Raw genomic sequence first — 22005 nt, 5'->3', positions numbered from 1 at the left:
GGTAACAGAGATGTACATCTCTTGTTTCTCCTGCTCCACTGTTCTGGCCCTGGGCACCCACACTATCACTGCCTCTAGTTGATGTAAGAAGTGGTTGTCCTGGTAACAACCCCTTAGACCTGTTGCAATGAAGCTAAACAGAGTGCTGTAGGAGGGAAGACAGCTAGGAAGACAGTTTGGAGCTCTGCACTGAACACAGTTCCTGGCACAGGTGCTGTATCTATTGTTTCTCCCTAAATATTGTCACTAGAGTCATCACTCTTTAAAGGAGCGTTGCTTCTGTTTGCACAGTGTGGCAAAGAAACAAGCTCTGAAACACTTAACCACCAACCTCCTGTGTCATTGTAGTGTTTGCAATTTTTTATTTACATTTTTTATTTAACCTGGCAAGTCAGTTAAGAACAAATTCATATTTACAATGACGGCCTACCCCAGCCAAACCTGGGACAATTGTGCGCCGCCCTATCGGACTCCCAATCACGGCCTGGATTTGAACCAGGGACTGTAGTGACGCCTCTCTTGCACTGAGATGCAGTGCCTTAGACGGCTGCGCTACTCGGGAGCCCAATATATGTCCAAGTTATGGATATTCATGAAGGGAATATTCTCATCCACCAGCTTGCTCTCTCTCTCTCTAGCAGTTGGTCCTGGGGACGACGTTAGTAGACAAGAGACAAGGAACGTTTTGTCATACATATGTTATTAGACTACGCAACCTAGCCTGGTCCCAGATCTGTTGTACTGTCTTGCCAATAGGAGGTTTTCCTCTCTCTCACACCGAGCACACGTCTGATGGAGTTTGCGTTGTGCTTTGCCTTTGTCACTGAAACATCTGTGGGCCTGGTTCAATGCACGACTGACAGGATATTTTTGATACAGCAATAATTCAACCATCATTCTGCTATGAATTTTGTTTGAAGCCAATTTAGTCTAATTTGCTGTTTTGTATGTGCTCTTGTCTAAACATTCATTCACATCCGATTCATCAGGAAATCATAGACTGGAAATAGGTCAGGCAATTAATTTCACATACTGCACTTTTATGCAAAAAATAAATAAATATGTATTTTTTATTTATTTATGGATAGGCCTTCATATTCTTCAACATGGAGGTGTGCCAGGACAGGGTATGGTAGAACGGGGATTTCTCCACGTCCGATAGGGAGGACAGGGTAGGGTAGGGCAGGGTAGGACCGGACTGGGTAGAACAGGGATATCTCCACATCCGATAGGGAGGGCAGAGCCCTGAGTTTGAATCAATTGGAGATGATGTCAGATCCACTTTGTAAACCAGGGAGGGCTATTTTGAGTGTAACTTAATTACCCCCTTCCCCTTCCATTTCCCCTTCCACACACACACACACACACACACACACTCTCTCACACACACACACACACACACACACACACACACACACACACACACACAGTAAGGCAAGGTCCCCAGACCTTTAACCCAGATGTTGCCAGAGACACAGATTCACTGATGCCACTAATTCACTGATGCCACTTATGATAAAAAAAATATAATAATAATAATAATAATAATAATATGTTTCATTTGCGACTTTTAAGATACCCAAGATATTCATGAAGGTACCCAAATACCAGATACACAAGATATTCATGAAGGTACCCAAATACCAAAGATGTTACACAGTATAGTAAGGGAGGAGTCTGGATATTATATTCCGTTACACAGTATAGTAAAGGAGGAGTCTGGATATTCTATTCCGTTACACAGTATGGTAAGGGAGGAGTCTGGATATTCTATTCCGTTACACAGTATGGTAAAGGAGGAGTCTGGATAGGCTATTCCGTTACACAGTATAGTAAGGGAGGAGTCTGGATATTCTATTCCGTTACACAGTATGGTAAAGGAGGAGTCTGGATATTCTATTCCGTTACACAGTATAGTAAGGGAGGAGTCTGGATATTCTATTCCGTTACACAGTATGGTAAGGGAGGAGTCTGGATATTCTATTCCGTTACACAGTATGGTAAAGGAGGAGTCTGGATATTCTATTCCGTTACACAGTATAGTAAGGGAGGAGTCTGGATAGGCTATTCCGTTACACAGTATAGTAAAGGAGGAGTCTGGATATTCTATTCCGTTACACAGTATAGTAAAGGAGGAGTCTGGATATTCTATTCCGTTACACAGTATGGTAAGGGAGGAGTCTGGATATTCTATTCCGTTACACAGTATAGTAAAGGAGGAGTCTGGATATTCTATTCCGTTACACAGTATAGTAAAGGAGGAGTCTGGATATTCTATTCCGTTACACAGTATGGTAAGGGAGGAGTCTGGATATTCTATTCCGTTACACAGTATAGTAAGGGAGGAGTCTGGATATTCTATTCCGTTACACAGTATAGTAAGGGAGGAGTCTGGATATTCTATCCCGTTACACAGTATAGTAAAGGATAGAGTATTCTGCATTATCAACAACAAAAGGGCACGTTTTCCAGGCATCTTGTGGATCTGTAGTAGGATCCATAGCATTTGATGCATTTTCAGTGGAGGTAATCCTTTTATAATAAAGTATACATTGGTATTGTATACCTTAAAGGGGTTTATAAATAGTTCATCCATTCATTATAACTCTGCATTGGCCTGTGTACTGTAGGGTTTCTTTTCACAGTTTAGCTGTACTTTACACCAGCCAGAGACAGGAGATACTAGCTGATGACTGATGTACTGGATCTGATGTGTGATCTGCTCGTCAGGTCTGGGTCATGAGGGGATCTACAGGAAGAACGGAGCCACGTCCAGGATCAAGCTACTGATGGAGGAGTTCAGGAATGATGCTCGTAACGTCAAGCTCCGGATCGGGGATAACTTCATAGAGGATGTGACTGACGTGTTGAAGAGGTTCTTCAGGGAGATTGACGACCCCATCTTCATGGCTGACCTGCATCAGCTATGGAAGGAGGCTGTCAGTAAGTACAAGTGTCTCTGGCAAAAGAGATTTTAAGTTATCATCACAGATAGCACACACATGAAGCTACTATTTTGTTGTGTTTTCTAAGTTGTGTCTCTGACTTAATCACTTGACCTTGGTCCCCTTAGAATTATAGGGCTTCCATCAAGCTGTCACTGGTCAGGATGTACCACAATGTATCTTTTTGAAATCGAACTGCTTCCTGTTTGTGTCTTTTTATAGGAACAGCCAAGGATAAGAACCAGCGTCTGGACAGATACAAGGAGATCATCCGTAGTTTACCTAAAATCAACAGGACTACCCTGGCTGCTCTCATCAGTCACCTCTACAGGTTAGTATGGCATCAGGGTTAACAGGACTCTCCTCAGCCACCTCTACAGGTTAGTATGGCCTCAGGGTTAACAGGACTCTCCTTAGCCACCTCTACAGGTTAGTATGGCCTCAGGGTTAACAGGACTTTCCTCAGCCACCTCTACAGGTTAGTATGGCCTCAGGGTTAACAGGACTCTCCTCAGCCACCTCTACAGGTCTGTATAGCCTCAGGGTTAACAGGACTACCATCAGCCACCTCTACAGGTCTGTATGGCCTCAGGGTTAACAGGACTCTCCTCAGTCACCTCTACAGGTTAGTATGGCCTCAGGGTTAACAGGACTACCATCAGCCACCTCTACAGGTCTGTATGGCCTCAGGGTTAACAGGACTCTCCTCAGCCACCTCTACAGGTTAGTATGGCCTCAGGGTTAACAGGACTCTCCTCAGCCACCTCTACAGGTTAGTATGGCCTCAGGGTTAACAGGACTCTCCTCAGCCACCTCTACAGGTTAGTATGGCCTCAGGGTTAACAGGACTCTCCTCAGCCACCTCTACAGGTTAGTATGGCCTCAGGGTTAACAGGACTCTCCTCAGTCACCTCTACAGGTTAGTATGGCCTCAGGGTTAACAGGACTCTCCTCAGTCACCTCTACAGGTTAGTATGGCCTCAGGGTTAACAGGACTCTCATCAGTCACCTCTACAGGTCTGTATGGCCTCAGGGTTAACAGGACTCTCCTCAGCCACCTCTACAGGTTAGTATGGCATCAGGGTTAACAGGACTCTCCTCAGCCACCTCTACAGGTTAGTATGGCCTCAGGGTTAACAGGACTCTCATCAGTCACCTCTACAGGTTAGTATGGCCTCAGGGTTAACAGGACTCTCCTCAGCCACCTCTACAGGTTAGTATGGCCTCAGGGTTAACAGGACTCTCCTCAGCCACCTCTACAGGTTAGTATGGCCTCAGGGTTAACAGGACTCTCCTCAGCCACCTCTACAGGTTAGTATGGCCTCAGGGTTAACAGGACTCTCCTCAGCCACCTCTACAGGTTAGTATGGCCTCAGGGTTAACAGGACTCTCCTCAGCCACCTCTACAGGTTAGTATGGCCTCAGGGTTAACAGGACTCTCCTCAGCCACCTCTACAGGTTAGTATGGCCTCAGGGTTAACAGGACTCTCCTCAGCCACCTCTACAGGTTAGTATGGCCTCAGGGTTAACAGGACTCTCCTCAGCCACCTCTACAGGTTAGTATGGCCTCAGGGTTAACAGGACTCTCCTCAGCCACCTCTACAGGTTAGTATGGCCTCAGGGTTAACAGGACTCTCCTCAGCCACCTCTACAGGTTAGTATGGCCTCAGGGTTAACAGGACTCTCCTCAGCCACCTCTACAGGTTAGTATGGCCTCAGGGTTAACAGGACTCTCCTCAGCCACCTCTACAGGTTAGTATGGCCTCAGGGTTAACAGGACTCTCCTCAGCCACCTCTACAGGTTAGTATGGCCTCAGGGTTAACAGGACTCTCCTCAGCCATCTCTACAGGTTAGTATGGCCTCAGGGTTAACAGGACTCTCCTCAGCCACCTCTACAGGTTAGTATGGCCTCAGGGTTAACAGGACTCTCCTCAGCCACCTCTACAGGTTAGTATGGCCTCAGGGTTAACAGGACTCTCCTCAGTCACCTCTACAGGTTAGTATGGCCTCAGGGTTAACAGGACTCTCCTCAGCCACCTCTACAGGTTAGTATGGCCTCAGGGTTAACAGGACTCTCATCAGTCACCTCTACAGGTTAGTATGACCTCAGGGTTAACAGGACTCTCCTCAGCCACCTCTACAGGTTAGTATGGCCTCAGGGTTAACAGGACTCTCCTCAGCCACCTCTACAGGTTAGTATGGCCTCAGGGTTAACAGGACTCTCCTCAGCCACCTCTACAGGTTAGTATGGCCTCAGGGTTAACAGGACTCTCCTCAGCCACCTCTACAGGTTAGTATGGCCTCAGGGTTAACAGGACTCTCCTCAGCCACCTCTACAGGTTAGTATGGCCTCAGGGTTAACAGGACTCTCCTCAGCCACCTCTACAGGTTAGTATGGCCTCAGGGTTAACAGGACTCTCCTCAGCCACCTCTACAGGTTAGTATGGCCTCAGGGTTAACAGGACTCTCATCAGTCACCTCTACAGGTTAGTATGGCCTCAGGGTTAACAGGACTCTCCTCAGCCACCTCTACAGGTTAGTATGGCCTCAGGGTTAACAGGACTCTCATCAGTCACCTCTACAGGTTAGTATGGCCTCAGGGTTAACAGGACTCTCCTCAGCCACCTCTACAGGTTAGTATGGCCTCAGGGTTAACAGGACTCTCCTCAGCCACCTCTACAGGTTAGTATGGCCTCAGGGTTAACAGGACTCTCCTCAGCCACCTCTACAGGTTAGTATGGCCTCAGGGTTAACAGGACTCATCAGCCACCTCTACAGGTTAGTATGGCCTCAGGGTTAACAGGACTCTCCTCAGTCACCTCTACAGGTTAGTATGGCCTCAGGGTTAACAGGACTCTCCTCAGCCACCTCTACAGGTTAGTATGGCCTCAGGGTTAACAGGACTCTCCTCAGCCACCTCTACAGGTTAGTATGGCCTCAGGGTTAACAGGACTCATCAGCCACCTCTACAGGTTAGTATGGCCTCAGGGTTAACAGGACTCTCCTCAGTCACCTCTACAGGTTAGTATGGCCTCAGGGTTAACAGGACTCTCCTCAGTCACCTCTACAGGTTAGTATGGCCTCAGGGTTAACAGGACTCTCCTCAGCCACCTCTACAGGTTAGTATGGCCTCAGGGTTAACAGGACTCTCCTCAGCCACCTCTACAGGTCTGTATAGCCTCAGGGTTAACAGGACTACCATCAGCCACCTCTACAGGTTAGTATGGCCTCAGGGTTAACAGGACTCTCCTCAGCCACCTCTACAGGTTAGTATGGCCTCAGGGTTAACAGGACTCTCCTCAGCCACCTCTACAGGTTAGTATGGCCTCAGGGTTAACAGGACTCATCAGCCACCTCTACAGGTTAGTATGGCCTCAGGGTTAACAGGACTCTCCTCAGTCACCTCTACAGGTTAGTATGGCCTCAGGGTTAACAGGACTCTCCTCAGCCACCTCTACAGGTCTGTATGGCCTCAGGGTTAACAGGACTCTCATCAGCCACCTCTACAGGTTAGTATGACCTCAGGGTTAACAGGACTCTCATCAGTCACCTCTACAGGTTAGTATGGCCTCAGGGTTAACAGGACTCTCCTCAGCCACCTCTACAGGTTAGTATGGCCTCAGGGTTAACAGGACTCTCCTCAGCCACCTCTACAGGTTAGTATGGCCTCAGGGTTAACAGGACTCTCCTCAGCCACCTCTACAGGTTAGTATGGCCTCAGGGTTAACAGGACTCTCCTCAGCCACCTCTACAGGTTAGTATGGCCTCAGGGTTAACAGGACTCTCATCAGTCACCTCTACAGGTTAGTATGGCCTCAGGGTTAACAGGACTCTCATCAGTCACCTCTACAGGTTAGTATGGCCTCAGGGTTAACAGGACTCTCCTCAGCCACCTCTACAGGTTAGTATGGCCTCAGGGTTAACAGGACTCTCCTCAGCCACCTCTACAGGTTAGTATGGCCTCAGGGTTAACAGGACTCTCCTCAGCCACCTCTACAGGTTAGTATGGCCTCAGGGTTAACAGGACTCTCATCAGTCACCTCTACAGGTTAGTATGGCCTCAGGGTTAACAGGACTCTCCTCAGTCACCTCTACAGGTTAGTATGGCCTCAGGGTTAACAGGACTCTCCTCAGCCACCTCTACAGGTTAGTATGGCCTCAGGGTTAACAGGACTCTCATCAGTCACCTCTACAGGTTAGTATGGCCTCAGGGTTAACAGGACTCTCATCAGTCACCTCTACAGGTTAGTATGGCCTCAGGGTTAACAGGACTCCCATCAGCCACCTTTACAGGTCAGTATAGCCTCAAACTGGACCAGGTTTAAAGTTGAGCAACTAAGCAGAGTTACTTCCTGTAGTCAAATGGAATTGACCCCAACCCTAAACAGGATCATTTTTCATACTTAGACAGCCTCACTGGCAAGTTGGCAACTGTCAACTTTTTACCGTGTTCTCTCTCTTGGTCCCAGGGTTCAGAAGTGTTCTCTCCCTCTCTCTCTCTCTCTCTCTCTCTCTCTCTCTCTCTCGGTCCCAGGGTTCAGAAGTGTTTTCTCTCTCTCGGTCCCAGGGTTCAGAAGTGTTTTCTCTCTCTCGGTCCCAGGGTTCAAAAGTGTTTTCTCTCTCTCGGTCCCAGGGTTCAGAAGTGTTTTCTCTCTCTCGGTCCCAGGGTTCAGAAGTGTTTTCTCTCTCTCGGCCCCAGGGTTCAGAAGTGTTTTCTCTCTCTCGGTCCCAGGGTTCAGAAGTGTTTTCTCTCTCTCGGTCCCAGGGTTCAAAAGTGTTTTCTCTCTCTCGGTCCCAGGGTTCAGAAGTGTTTTCTCTCTCTCGGTCCCAGGGTTCAGAAGTGTTTTCTCTCTCTCGGCCCCAGGGTTCAGAAGTGTTTTCTCTCTCTCGGTCCCAGGGTTCAGAAGTGTTCTCTCTCTTGGTCCCAGGGTTCAGAAGTGTTCTGTCTCTCTCGGTCCCAGGGTCCAGAAGTGTTCTCTCTCTCTCTCTCTCTTGGTCCCAGGGTTCAGAAGTGTTCTCTCTCTCTCTCTCTTGGTCCCAGGGTCCAGAGGTGTTCTCTCTCTCTCTCTCTCTCTCTCTCTCTCTCTCTCTCTCTCTCTGTCTCTCTGTCTCTCTGTCTCTCTGTCTCTCTGTCTCTCTGTCTCTCTGTCTCTGTCTCTCTGTCTCTGTCTCTCTGTCTCTGTCTCTCTGTCTCTCTGTCTCTCTGTCTCTCTGTCTCTGTCTCTCTGTCTCTCTCTCTCTCTGTCTCTCTCTCTCTCTCTCTCTCTCTCTCTCTCTCTGTCTCTCTGTCTCTCTGTCTCTCTGTCTCTCTGTCTCTCTGTCTCTGTCTCTCTGTCTCTGTCTCTCTGTCTCTGTCTCTCTGTCTCTCTGTCTCTCTGTCTCTCTGTCTCTGTCTCTCTGTCTCTCGCTCTCTCTGTCTCTCTGTCTCTCTCTCTCTCGGTCTCTCTCTCTCTCTCTCTCGGTCTCTCTCTCTCTCTCTCTCGGTCTCTCTCTCTCTCTCTCTCGGTCTCTCTCTCTCGGTCTCTCGGTCTCTCTCTCTCTCTCTCTCTCTCTCTCTCTCTCGGTCCCAGGGTTCAGAAGTGTTTTCTCTCTCTCTCTCTCTCTCTCGGTCCCAGGGTTCAGAAGTGTGCAGACCTGAACCAGATGTGTACCAAGAACCTGTCGCTGCTGTTCGCCCCCAGCCTCTTCCAGACAGACGGAAAAGGAGAACACGAGGTGAAGATCGTTGAAGACCTCATAGACAACTACCTGTATGTCTTTGATGTGAGTAGTGTCTCATAGACAACTACCTGTATGTCTTTGATGTGAGTAGTGTCTCATAGACAACTACCAGTATATCTTTGATGTGAGTAGTGTCTCATAGACAACTACCTGTATGTCTTTGATGTGAGTATAGTCGAACCAGAGAGGGTCTAAGCTCAAATTCATCACTTAGAAATCAGGGTTGTGTTCCATAGGTAGAAAGCATTTTGAATGGATTGAAACTGGTACTATCTACCTGAACTTGTCCAATCAGAACACAGATGTTCACATTCTATTGCAAATTGTTATGCTACAATGTGCCCTACTGAACATGCCCCAGGTCAATCTGTTCTGTATAATCTAATGACTAATCAGTAAATGTTTAATTGTGTTTGTTCAGATTGATGAGGAGCAGCGGACCCAGATAGAACTGGAGCTCAGCCTCATCACCACCTGGAAGGACACACAGGTATACTTTATGAAGGATTCATAAAGGGTTATAACACATTGTTTTTTTTCCCTGGTTGTCTGTAATAATTGTCCTGTCTGTGCAGCTGTCTCAAGCAGGTGATCTGATCATAGAAGTGTACCTGGAGAAGAAGATGGCAGACTGCTGCATCACTCTCAAGGTAAGTGGAGACAGGTTGTCTTCTGACTTTATGTCATGTAAGGTGCTGTTATTATTTAGCCACATGGTGGCGCCTCTCCACCCTCCACTAGTCTCTCTAGAACAGGGGTTTCCAACAGGAGCTCGCAGCCCACCTAGGAGTAGCTCTCGCAGCCCACCTAGGAGTAGCTCTCGCAGCCCACCTAGGAGTAGCTCTCGCAGCCCACCTAGGAGTAGCTCTCGCAGCCCACCTAGGAGTAGCTCTCGCAGCCCACCTAGGAGTAGCTCTCGCAGCCCAACTTTCAGTAGTTCTCGCAGCCCACCTAGGAGTAGCTCTCAGCCCACCTAGGAGTAGCTCTCAGCCCACCTAGGAGTAGCTCTCAGCCCACCTAGGAGTAGCTCTCGCAGCCCACCTAGGAGTAGCTCTCGCAGCCCAACTTTCAGTAGCTCTCGCAGCCCACCTAGGAGTAGCTCTCGCAGCCCACCTAGGAGTAGCTCTCGCAGCCCACCTAGGAGTAGCTCTCGCAGCCCACCTAGGAGTAGCTCGCAGCCCATCTAGGAGTAGCTCGCAGCCCATCTAGGAGTAGCTCGTAGCTTGCAGCCCATCTAGGAGTAGCTCGCAGCCCACGTAGGAGTAGCTCGTGATCAATTCTGGAAGTACATGCATTTTTTTATGTGTTCCATGCAAACTGTCATTAACCTCTCTTGGGTACGTGAGACGGTAGCGTCCCACCTCTTCAACAGCCAGTGAAACTGCTGGGCGCCAAATTCAAATACAGAAATACTCATTATAAAAATTCAGAAAACAAAACATATTTTACATAGGTTTAAAGACTAACTTCTTGTGAATCCAACCACGGTGTCAGATTTTTAAAATGCTTTATGGCGAAAGCATACCTTACGATTATTTTTAACATAAAGCTCCTGGCTACTATCCAATCAAATCCACATTGCCATTATCCCATCCCTGGTTAGAAACTATTGGTTTAAAAAGCCAAATTTAATACAATATCTGCCAATTAATTTCCAGAGATATTGCCCCTGTCTGTCTGTCTGGTGCGTGTTTGTCTATCACTCTGTATGTAGCCAGTTAGCGATGCTGATGATAACCGTCTTGTTAACAGAAAGACCATCCCCAAAAACCTTCTCAATTAAATACAAAGTAGGTTTATCTTACAGAACTATGTCAAGATTATGTGTATCAATTGGGTGGAGATTGTTTAGAGACCTCTGCCATGACACGTTCTGCAGCTGTAGGCCTGATGACAGAAACATCGCTAGATTAACATATTCCTCTTTTGCTCGATGCGCAATTAAATGGAAATTACCCTCAAAAAATGTTTGGTTCGTTTTTCTATCCAGAACTAAAAAATAATGTCTTCTGATGTGATTTAATCATTGACATGGACTCAGAACATACAGTTATGTTGTTTCTCTGAATAATTGTAATATTGAGAGGGAAAAACCAGAAGGAAAAAACAACAGAGAACTGAATTCAGGAAAATACTAAATATGATTTTTATGTGGACCCCTTTTAGAGTTGTTTACTAACCTTTTATTTACTAGTTATATTGACAGAAAACACATATCTTGTACACCAAGGACCTGGGGAAGAGATGCAGGGTAGAGGAGAAACAAACTAATGTACCTATTTGAAAGCTATAAAAACAAGAAAAATAGTAGCTCACAACATGTTAATTTTTTTTTAAAGTAGCTCATGCTACCAAAAGGTTGGAGACTTCCTGCTTTAGACAGACAGGTGGGCTTCCACAATGTACCAATGTTGACCTAGGTCTGGGATTTCTAATGATAACCATCTACCATCCTCTATTCTATACATGAGCATCTATAGAAGAGCTAGGAAGCTCTGGTCTGGTTCTCTGTCGCTATCTCTCTATGGTCTGGTTCTCTGTCGCTATCTCTCTATGGTCTGGTTCTCTGTCGCTATCTCTCTATGGTCTGATTTTCTGTCGCTATCTCTCTATGGTCTGATTCTCTGTAGATATCTCTCTGTGGTCTGGTTCTCTGTCGGTATCTCTCTGTGGTCTGGTTCTCTGTAGGTATCTCTCTATGGTCTGGTTCTCTGTAGGTATCTCTCTATGGTCTGGTTCTCTGTAGGTATCTCTCTATGGTCTGGTTGGTTCGCTGTAGCTATCTCTATGGTCTGGTTGGTTCGCTGTAGCTATCTCTATGGTCTGGTTGGTTCTCTGTAGCTATCTCTCTGTGGTCTGGTTCGTTCTCTGTAGCCATCTCTCTGTGGTCTGCTTCTCTGTAGGTATCTCTCTATGGTCTGGTTGGTTCTCTGTAGGTATCTCTCTATGGTCTGGTTCTCTGTAGGTATCTCCAACCATGGGTGCTGAGGAGTTGACTAACCAGGTCCTGTACATGAGGAACATCCCAGCAGGAGAGAAGGACGTGTGGCTGACGTTCGAGACCATAGAGGAAGGACAACTGGGTGAGGAGCATGATGTTACTATCTCTGACTGGGTGAGGGGCATGATGTTACTATCTCTGACTGACTGGGTGAGGGGCATGATATTACTATCTCTGACTAGGTGAGGGGCATGATGTTACTATCTCTCTCTGACTGGGTGAGGGGCATGATGTTACTATCTCTGACTGGGTGACCTTCTGTGGAATACAAGTGGACTGACCTTCTGTGGAATACAACTGGACTGACCTTCTGTGGAATACAAGTGGACTGACCTTCTGTGGAATACAACTAGACTGACCTTCTGTGGAATACAAGTGGACTGAGAAAGTCTTCATGTTTCAAGGAGAAGCTATCCCAGAATAGTTGTTATATAATGTTCAAATGTGTTCTGTCTTCCACAGAGCGCCCCCTACACCCCAAAGAGAAGGTGCTGGAGCAGGCGCTACAGTGGTGTAAAATGGCTGATCCTAGTTCAGCTTACCTGGTGGTGAAGAGAGTTCCCAAAGGAGAGGGCATCAACATCCTCACTGGTGAATATGGCTCAGACCAGAGAAATAGCTCATGAGCTTGGGTCTATCCATCCAAACAATCACAATCAAATGACCCTCTTTGATTTTTGATCGTCGATTTGTAATCAGCCCAATTTCTTGTTGCTCTTACGTTCATACGTGACATATTATTTGGAGACAGTATGATTGCAATTCTGATTTTTATTCACAGCCTACGAGAGTGAGATAATGAAGATGGGAGTTCTGAAGTGTCGTGAAGAGCCTCCCAAACTCCTCCACGGAAAAGTCTTTCAGGAACACACCTTTCAGATCAAAGACCACAAGCTGCTCCTGCTGAAGGACAAAAAGGTATTTCTACTCTCACGTCACGGTCACATCTTGAAGTTGGAACTCTGCGCTAATTTGGACCGATGTAGTTATTACAGGTAGAGCTGTGATTGTCCGTTTTTCTTTCCTATAAATATTTTCTTACTGTATAACATGTCTGTCATTTCAGAGCGTCAAGCCTGAAAAGGAATGGCCTCTGAAGTCTATGAAGATCTACATGGGAATTCGAAAGAAGCTGAAACCCCCAACTCGATGGGGCTTTACTCTCATGATGGAAAAACAGCAACTGTAAGTGTTTTTAAACTCTTGTCTGGCAACGAAAGGAAATACCACTGTCTTGCTACACATTATTTGGGTCATTGCACAGGATGTCTGGAAATCTTGAATCCAACTTCTATTGGATAAGATTGAAAGGTGTTCCTGTAGGACATACACAATGTTTTCTCAACTATTTGAAATTCCTCCTAGCTTTCCTCATTTACTGTCGTGAATGATTTTGCATGACATCAGATGTTATGAAATTCTGTAAGTGAACTACATTGTTTAAGGGAGGGAGGGTGGAATGTCTCGTTTTAGATCTGCCTCTCTCCTCCCCTTTAAATGAGATCTCCCTCCCCTCCCCTTTAAATGAGATCTCCCTCCCCTTTTTAAGAGCTAATCACTGCTTTTGTGTTTTTGTGTCTCCCAGGTACCTTTGTTGCTTTTGTGAGTCCGACCTATGGGACTGGGTCACCAATTTCCTCAAAGCACAGGTATGTTGTGGAGTCTAGTCCCCCTCCCCTCCCCCCTCCCCAACTGTATGGGTTGTGTTGCATCACTTTTAAATTATTAAGTTTGCTTCCCCCATCTTTTTTTAGGTGTAACACCTACTCTTTAGATTTTGACTTCTGTCTGTTTCATTTTATCCATTCAATTCTATTTTGATTCATTTGGATTCACTTGTTTCCCCTCTAACAGAATGATGACCCCCGACCTCCGGTGTTGAGGCGTCACTCCTCCTCAGATATCTCCAAACAGAAGTTTGGGACCATGCCCCTAGTACCAATCAGAGGGGACGGACACGAGAGCAACTCTACCATGCTGTCAGCCAATCAGACTCTGGTATGTTTAAACTCAACCAATCAGACTCTGGTACGTTTACACTCGACTATGCTCGTATCCAATCAGACTCTGGTATGGTTTTGCAGGAAACAAGCCTCTCGCATGCTTCCCAGTTTGCTCATGTATTATGACAACATTTTGTGACGTTTTGATGTTAGGCCGGTTTTATTTTCAGGTTGTTCGCGCACAATTTTTTTCTTGAGGCAAGTGGAGGTTTGTTAGTCGAAGTCTATGCCCCTTCGTCGGTGATTGGTCAACAGTACCACTCCTAGTAGCAGTGGGAACTATGGACGGGATTCTTCAATGAAGTGTTTGTTGTCATTCAATGAGAGATGACTAGTTTTCATGCTAATTCTTTCACTTGAGAAATACTGCACCAAACATCTTAGATGTAAAATTGTGGAACTTAGACCTCCTTGGCAAAAACACAAAAAATCTATTACAGATTTCTTGATTTAATTTGGACTATATTGAGGAAGTGTATACTGATTATGTTGTTACTACGGCATCTCAAGAGAGACAAACAGTAAGATTCCTGCTTTTTTTCTCGTTTTTCAAGCAAAGATATTTTAACTAACTGAACCTAGTGTGGGGAGCCTTTAGCCAACTGAACCTAGTGTGGGGAGCCTTTAGCCAACTGAACCTAGTGTGGGGAGCCTTTAGCCAACTGAACCTAGTGTGGGGAGCCTTTAGTCAACTGAACCTAGTGTGGGGAGCCTTTAGCCAACTGAACCTAGTGTGGGGAGCCTTTAGCCAACTGAACCTAGTGTGGGGAGCCTTTAGCCAACTGAACCTAGTGTGGGGAGCCTTTAGCCAACTGAGCCTAGTGTGGGGAGCCTTTAGCCAACTGAGCCTAGTGTGGGGAGCCTTTAGCCAACTGAACCTAGTGTGGGGAGCCTTTAGCCAACTGAACCTAGTGTGGGGAGCTTTTAGCCAACTGAGCCTAGTGTGGGGAGCCTTTAGCCAACTGAACCTAGTGTGGGGAGCCTTTAGCCAACTGAACCTAGTGTGGGGAGCCTTTAGCCAACTGAACCTAGTGTGGGGAGCCTTTAGCCAACTGAACCTAGTGTGGGGAGCCTTTAGCCAACTGAACCTAGTGTGGGGAGCCTTTAGCCAACTGAACCTAGTGTGGGGAGCCTTTAGCCAACTGAACCTAGTGTGGGGAGCCTTTAGCCAACTGAACCTAGTGTGGGGAGCCTTTAGCCAACTGAGCCTAGTGTGGGGAGCCTTTAGCCAACTGAGCCTAGTGTGGGGAGCCTTTAGCCAACTGAACCTAGTGTGGGGAGCCTTTAGCCAACTGAACCTAGTGTGGGGAGCCTTTAGCCAACTGAGCCTAGTGTGGGGAGCCTTTAGCCAACTGAGCCTAGTGTGGGGAGCCTTTAGCCAACTGAGCCTAGTGTGGGGAGCTTTTAGCCAACTGAACCTAGTGTGGGGAGCTTTTAGCCAACTGAACCTAGTGTGGGGAGCCTTTAGCCAACTGAACCTAGTGTGGGGAGCCTTTAGCCAACTGAACCTAGTGTGGGGAGCCTTTAGCCAACTGAACCTAGTGTGGGGAGCTTTTAGCCAACTGAACCTAGTGTGGGGAGCCTTTAGCCAACTGAACCTAGTGTGGGGAGCTTTTAGCCAACTGAACCTAGTGTGGGGAGCTTTTAGCCAACTGAACCTAGTGTGGGGAGCCTTCACACTTGGGTTGACGTTTTAAACTTTAAAGAAGATTCCATTAGCCCAAGTTGTTTACTTCACAAACAAAGCTGGTTTTTGTATCAAGATCGCTCCTTTCTGTCTCCCCTTTCTGTCTCCCCTTTCTGTCTCCCCTTTCTGTCTCCCCTTTCTGTCTCCCCTTTCTGTAACCCTTTGGTGTCTAGTATTTGTACTATTCCGTATCCTTCAGTATCCCTCAAATACTATCAGTATACTGTATAGCATTCACTATGGGCCAGTTTCCCTGACCCCGATTTAAGACTACTTATGGGCACAAAGCAAAGCACCTCTTTATTTTGACCAGCGATATATTTAATCTGGGTCAGGGAAACGTCTCTGTTTATACAACGGGTGGTCTAATCCTGGACGCTGATTGGTTAAAACCACATTGCAGGCTGTGTCTATTCCACAAGTTAGCACCGGCTAAAACTATGATGTTGAAATGCCTCTTTACTCTGTTTCATCTCACTACGCAATCCACTGTCTCATCAGCCCAATCCACTGTCTCATCAGCCCAATCCACTGTCTCATCAGCCCAATCCACTGTCTCATCAGCCCAATCCACTGTCTCATCAGCCCAATCCACTGTCTCATCAGCCCAATCCACTGTCTCATCAGCCCAATCCACTGTCTCATCAGCCCAACCCACTGTCTCATCAGCCCAACCCACTGTCTCATCAGCCCAACCCACTGTCTCATCAGCCCAACCCACTGTCTCATCAGCCCAATCCACTGTCTCATCAGCCCAATCCACTGTCTCATCAGCCCAATCCACTGTCTCATCAGCCCAATCCACTGTCTCATCAGCCCAATCCACTGTCTCATCAGCCCAACCCACTGTCTCATCAGCCCAACCCACTGTCTCATCAGCCCAACCCACTGTCTCATCAGCCCAACCCACTGTCTCATCAGCCCAACCCACTGTCTCATCAGCCCAATCCACTGTCTCATCAGCCCAATCCACTGTCTCATCAGCCCAATCCACTGTCTCATCAGCCCAATCCACTGTCTCATCAGCCCAGCCAGACAATTGTTTTTACTTGTTCTCCACTATAAAAAGCATCTAGATATTATCTCTCATTTCTTTTAGACTAGGATTTTGTTTTCAATAGCCGTAGATTTTATTAAATTTCATGTCTGTCTCTGACATTTGCAACATTGTTTCAATATTGAAGTTAGATCCCCAGCTGTCCCGTAGTAAATGAATGTGTCTGGAGTCCGGAAGAGAGGCAGCTTTTCTCAGCCAGTCAAAATCATGAATCGGCATCATTTTTATGGACATATACAAAGAAATGTCAGTGGAAAACAGGTCAAACGAAACAAAAAGCAGCTAATTTGCAGTCTTTCCAGCTTCAATTTGAAGTGATTGTGTTAGCTGTGTTGTTGGCTAGCTCCTCTGAACAACAGTGTCCTGGCTAAAGCACACATTTCCAATGCCAGGTGAAATCGTGCATAATTAGCTCATTCTTATGAATGAATGTATCCAAATGGCTTGGGTAGCAACCCTAGATTTGTGTTGGGACTATATCTTGTAGAAGGATTAAATAGTATGAATATATTAATAAAATGTACGTTTTTTTTGTGAAAATATGTGACTCATCATTTGAATATGTTGGTAAACGTTGTATAAAAGTGATAATGCCCTAGAAGCCGGTGATTGGAGGAGATATTGGCATGGTTTGCAGCCCTCGACTTGGTCTCGGGCCCAACAAAACCCGTGCCAATATATCCTCAAACCACCGGCTTCTCTAAACATCATCACTTAAATGACTGTATTTCACGGGGTACACTGGTATCTTTTGTCTTTCTCTGCAGCGAAAGCTTCACGCTAGAAGGACTCTCTCCATGTTCTTTGTAAGTATCCCCACCCTGGTGCTCGGTCATTTCAATGTTGCATGCTTGCTTTGCGTGCCATTTTGAATCGTCATACTTATCTTCATCCCGAGGGCTCAGTTGGTAGAGCATAGCGCTTGCAATAACAGGGTTGTGGGTTTGATTCCCACTGGGGACCAGTATGGGAAGTGAGGAACTGCATGCACTCACTACTGTAACCCGCTCTGGAGTGTCTGCTAAACAACTAAAATGTCAAATGTATTATTTTTGTTTACTTCTCCTCTCGTCTAACAAGAAGCTAAGGATGAGAATAGAACATAATGTTTATTTTGAAGGTTGCTTTTGGACTTGTTTAAACGCTCTCCTAACTTGCATCACTAACATTTCTCCAAAGCCTCTCTCTCTCTCTCTGTCTGTGTATAGACATTCCCTTGGTTTATACAGGGACTATATCTGACTCAACCACGCCTCCACTTCCTGATGGAAGCCCTGACTTCCTGGTATTAGAGCATCAGGATGTTGATGTGGATTTCTGAAGTGTAGACAACAGGATGGACTGGGAAGGAGATATTGTTCTCCAGTATTGTTCAGGTTCTATGGCCCTTTGCCTTAATGGGGAGGTCTGGGAGGCTTAGTGAAGTGCCTTGTTCTGTAAAACACAAGACAGTCTGCTGTGGCTATTAGTCTACTGGTGTACCTACTAGAACTAACCCAACTCCAGTCCCAAATGTATTGACAAGGGAATTGTTTTACTTGTATTTTTCTGTTGTCTCTCTGCGTTTTGAGTGATTGTCTTGAGGTTGTTGCTGAGGCACTGGAACAAAGGCCTTAATAAGAGGAAGTCTGTTGTTTTTAACGTCGTTGTCAAAGAAGGGCAACTCCCTACCATGTTTGTCCCATTTAAATTAACCACACGTGTTTCTTTGTCACTGTAATGGCAGATCATCTCCTTAATTACCTACCTAAAGTTCCTAACAGAAAGCTACATCTCAACCCCCTTTTATTATTACAGGAGTTAATAGAACCTTCCAGAGCTTTACATAGTGTATAATCACACATACCAAGAACTCAGGGTTTGGTTCAAATTCAGAGTGTTTCTCACCTCCTCTCCCCCTCTCCTCCTCTCCTCCTTTCCCCCTCTCCTCCTCTCCTCCTCTCCTCCTCTCCTCCTCTCCCCCTCTCCTCCTCTTCTCCTCTCCCCCTCTCCTCCACACAGCCCATGAAGGTGCAGCAGGACTCGTTCGAGGAGCATCCAGAGCCAGAACCCCCAGAACCCCCAGAGCCCCTGTATGAGGAAGTAGGAGACTTCGGCCTGCAGGTCCTCAAGTCCCTGGAGACCAGCTTCCTCTCCAACAACACCTCAGAGACACAGGAGGTCCCTGACAAGCCCCTGAGCCTCATCCTGGGCCCTCGGAAGACAGGCTCCCTGGACCGCATGATCGGCCCCAACCCGGTTCACTCTCTGGGGCTGGGAGGAGAGGGTCTGCTGCCCCCTGCTGGTTCTCTGGATACCCTGGTCCTGGGTGGAGGAGGGGACCTCCAGGAGTTTCCCCACCCAGCGCCGAGGAGGAGGCAGCAGCACAGGCCCTGTACCCCCTCTCAGGAGCTGCTCCTCCAGGAACTGTCCTCCGTCTTCACCAAGAAGACAGAGAATGAGTAGAAACTGCCGAGAGAGAAGAACGTCATCTGAGGAGAAGAAGAGATGCGTGCACTTGTATTGTAGACCCAGGCCAGACAGACGGAAGACTGTAACAGCATGGGAGTACGGACACAACCCATTTGTTTGGGTGGTGTGTCAAAAATACATAATCAGATAGGAATAAGCATTTACTTGTGTTTTATCCTACAAACTACTAACTGTTCTTCAATCACTGGTATGTACAGATCCGTTTTATATTGAACAATGCTTATTGGATTATAACATCCTTGCTAATTTCTTAAGCTATGAACTATGGGGGATACCTTTTTTTGTAGTTTTTTTTCATAGTTTACTAAACCTTGAGTGAGAAGAGAAATGGATGCTTCTCTCATGTCTGGTGGTGATGCATTAGGCATTAAACTGTTTTTGTTTTGTTTTAAACAACTGGATTTTAAATAGAAATGTGTTACTGTCTCTATGTATTAATTTATTTTCAAGAATATTTTATCAATTTTGTTGTTTTTTTATTTTTATAAAAGCTGTGAAAGTAACAAAAGCAGAGTTTTACTTCAAGACAGCCCCAGATATTCCAGAGTGTTGCGACACTGTCTGGCCAGAAGGTGGCAGTATGGACGAACTATCTTCTATCTAGACAGCCCCAGATATTCCAGAGTGTTGCGACACTGTCTGGCCAGAAGGTGGCAGTATGGACGAACTATCTTCTATCTAGACAGCCCCAGATATTCCAGAGTGTTGATACACTATCTGGCCAGAAGGTGGCAGTATGCTACACCGTCTTTTAGATAGTACAAATGGAATCTTAGTTTTATTCACCATGCACAACCACTGTATGGTGTGAATACAGCCAAATATAATGATTGTTAGTGGCACTACATTTAAATATTCTGAATTGATGTTTGCACTACTAAGTCTATTGCTTTTACATTAATATGTCATATTCAAGATATCCTCCCTTTTTCATCAATCTAAATAGACAATAAGATATTCCAATTTGACTGCCTTTGCCAAGTGTCTATAGTGTGTTATAATGCATTTGCCTGCATTGTCGTCCATTCGTTTTATTCTTACTGTAAATATTGTACATTATTCTGTGTGCTTATACCCTTTCAATATTCATTATGCAGTATTTCACTTTGTTGTCGCTACATGAAGGTCTATATTAAATATGATATTTTTAGTTTTATGATGCGTCCAATCTCTTTAATTTTCTACAATTTTAGTATTGAGAATGATCATTTCAATGATTTATCATTTCACATTATTTGTATATGCAAGTAGAGTATGAAGCAGCACAGCACTCGTGTCTGAGTAAGTGATGTTTAAACACAGAGTCATGGTTCTTTCATTACCTTGTGGTCTTCGGTCTTCTTACTGTCTTGATGGTGACACCTCATGCTAAAGAATCACCATTCTCTGTATTTCTTCGTTGTCCAATCACATTCCTTTTTTAAAGTCAGCCTTGTGGTTAGTGGATTGATTTAATCTAGCATGGGGTTTATGATTAAAGAGAAACAAGTTATGATAAATTATTGAGGAGGATTCCAGGTCGGTAGAAGAGGAGATTTTAGTTAACAAGTGCCTTTTTGTCATCTGTACATTATCAGTTTGTTTCTACTGACCACTGAAATGAGAAGCCTTTTCAAACCTGAGACAGATCTATATTTAGAAAAAGGTTAAACAAATAACTAAACCAGGACGTGTAGAAGGCTTTCCTCATCAATTATCTTCCTCATGGTCAAAGACGGGTATAAATAATGAATGTTACACTTTATTACTTGTTGCCAAAGGTAATTTTCCTTTTAAAATGTTAATTTCCAACTTCCATCCCTGATACCGGTTCAGATTTGTTCGAGCTCGAATGGATACAAATTTAAAAAACTGTATCCCTCCCTGATGCCGATGCTTCAACCACTCCCCCCCCCCCCCCCCCCCCCCCCCCCCCACACACCTCTCCTCTCTCTCCCCATCTCCAGGGGCGGACTTAATGATTTGGACGCCCCAGGCAGAGTCCAGTTTGAGCCCCTCCCCCCTCCTATGTGGGTGCACAATTTGTTTTAATGGGGTTTATAGTAAATTGAACTGTAAAAATGTCTTACCTTTTTTAATGTGCCGTGAACACAACCAGTCATGATGTTTTCCATCTGATTGTCAAACAAAACTTTTTTTGTTTTTTTTTGTTTAAGTAGGTTACTTTTGCACCTTCATCCGAAATAATTCCATAATCCAAACGGCCCACCAACTTTCCTTGGTTTCAGCCACTTGTGAATTTATGTCACCAGAGAAAGCATCCGAGAGAGCGAAACCGAGCGAATCGGTCTTACTATTTGTAGCCTACGTATCTGATGACATCACTCTTTTTAGCCAGACAGCAGCAGCACATACATGTGTTCTGTTTCCACGACGATGGCAGTATTATCAGCAGCACCTGTCTTTATGACTAAAGAAATGCATTTACTTAAGTCATTTTTTAGTTTGAATTAAATCGTCTTAAACATTTTCTCTGCCCACTCTAAAAGCACCTCATTGCTGCTTCGAATGGAGCATAGGGGGGCCTCGAGTGGAGCATGGGGGACCTCGAGTGGAGCATGGGGGGACCTCGAGTGGAGCATGGGGGGTCCTCGAGTGGAGCATGGGGGGTCCTCGAGTGGACCATGGGGGGGCCTCGAGTGGAACATGGGGGGGCCTCGAGTGGAGCATGGGGGGGCCTCGAGTGGAGCATGGGGAGGCCTCGAGTGGAGCATGGGGGGACCTCGAGTGGAGCATGGGGGGGCCTCGAGTGGAGCATGGGAGGCCTCGAGTGGGGCATGGGGGGCCTCGAGTGGAGCATGGGGGGCCTCGAGTGGAGCATGGGGGGCCTCGAGTGGAGCATCGGGGGACCTCGAGTGGAGCATGGGGGACCTCGAGTGGAGCATGGGGGGACCTCGAGTGGAGCATGGGGGGGCCTCGAGTGGAGCATGGGGGGACCTCGAGTGGAGCATGGGGGGACCTCGAGTGGAGCATGGGGGGACCTCGAGTGGAGCATGGGGGGACCTCGAGTGGAGCATCGGGGGACCTCGAGTGGAGCATGGGGGGGCCTCGAGTGGAGCATGGGGGGACCTCGAGTGGAGCATGGGGGGGCCTCGAGTGGAGCATGGGGGGACCTCGA

At 46.4% G+C, this 22005-nt stretch overlaps 1 protein-coding gene across 1 annotated transcript; it reads left to right on the top strand.

Annotated features, from left to right (window-relative positions):
- Positions 1 to 1649: 1649 nt before the first annotated feature.
- On the top strand, positions 1650 to 20043 carry LOC120062175 (arf-GAP with Rho-GAP domain, ANK repeat and PH domain-containing protein 3-like). Its single transcript, XM_039011980.1, has 14 exons — positions 1650 to 1659; positions 2731 to 2943; positions 3168 to 3276; positions 8562 to 8709; positions 9089 to 9157; positions 9243 to 9317; positions 11633 to 11750; positions 12131 to 12259; positions 12450 to 12586; positions 12735 to 12853; positions 13254 to 13317; positions 13523 to 13666; positions 17183 to 17221; positions 18417 to 20043. Exons 1-14 carry the CDS (start codon positions 1650 to 1652, stop codon positions 18858 to 18860), a joined length of 1818 nt encoding a protein of 605 aa, XP_038867908.1. The 3' UTR covers positions 18861 to 20043.
- The last annotated feature ends 1962 nt before the right edge of the window (positions 20044 to 22005 follow it).

The sequence above is a fragment of the Salvelinus namaycush genome, chromosome 17 (genome assembly GCF_016432855.1).
Source record: "Salvelinus namaycush isolate Seneca chromosome 17, SaNama_1.0, whole genome shotgun sequence".
Lineage (NCBI taxonomy): Eukaryota > Metazoa > Chordata > Actinopteri > Salmoniformes > Salmonidae > Salvelinus > Salvelinus namaycush.
The sequence above is the reverse complement of the archived record's forward strand: the minus strand, read 5'-3'. Positions and strand labels throughout refer to the sequence as shown.

Coding starts and splice junctions, on each gene's coding strand:
- LOC120062175 (XM_039011980.1), top strand. Junction 8,710..9,088: donor ACTACCTGTATGTCTTTGAT/GTGAGTAGTGTC, acceptor GTGTTTGTTCAG/ATTGATGAGGAGCAGCGGAC. Junction 12,587..12,734: donor TCCTGCTGAAGGACAAAAAG/GTATTTCTACTC, acceptor CTGTCATTTCAG/AGCGTCAAGCCTGAAAAGGA.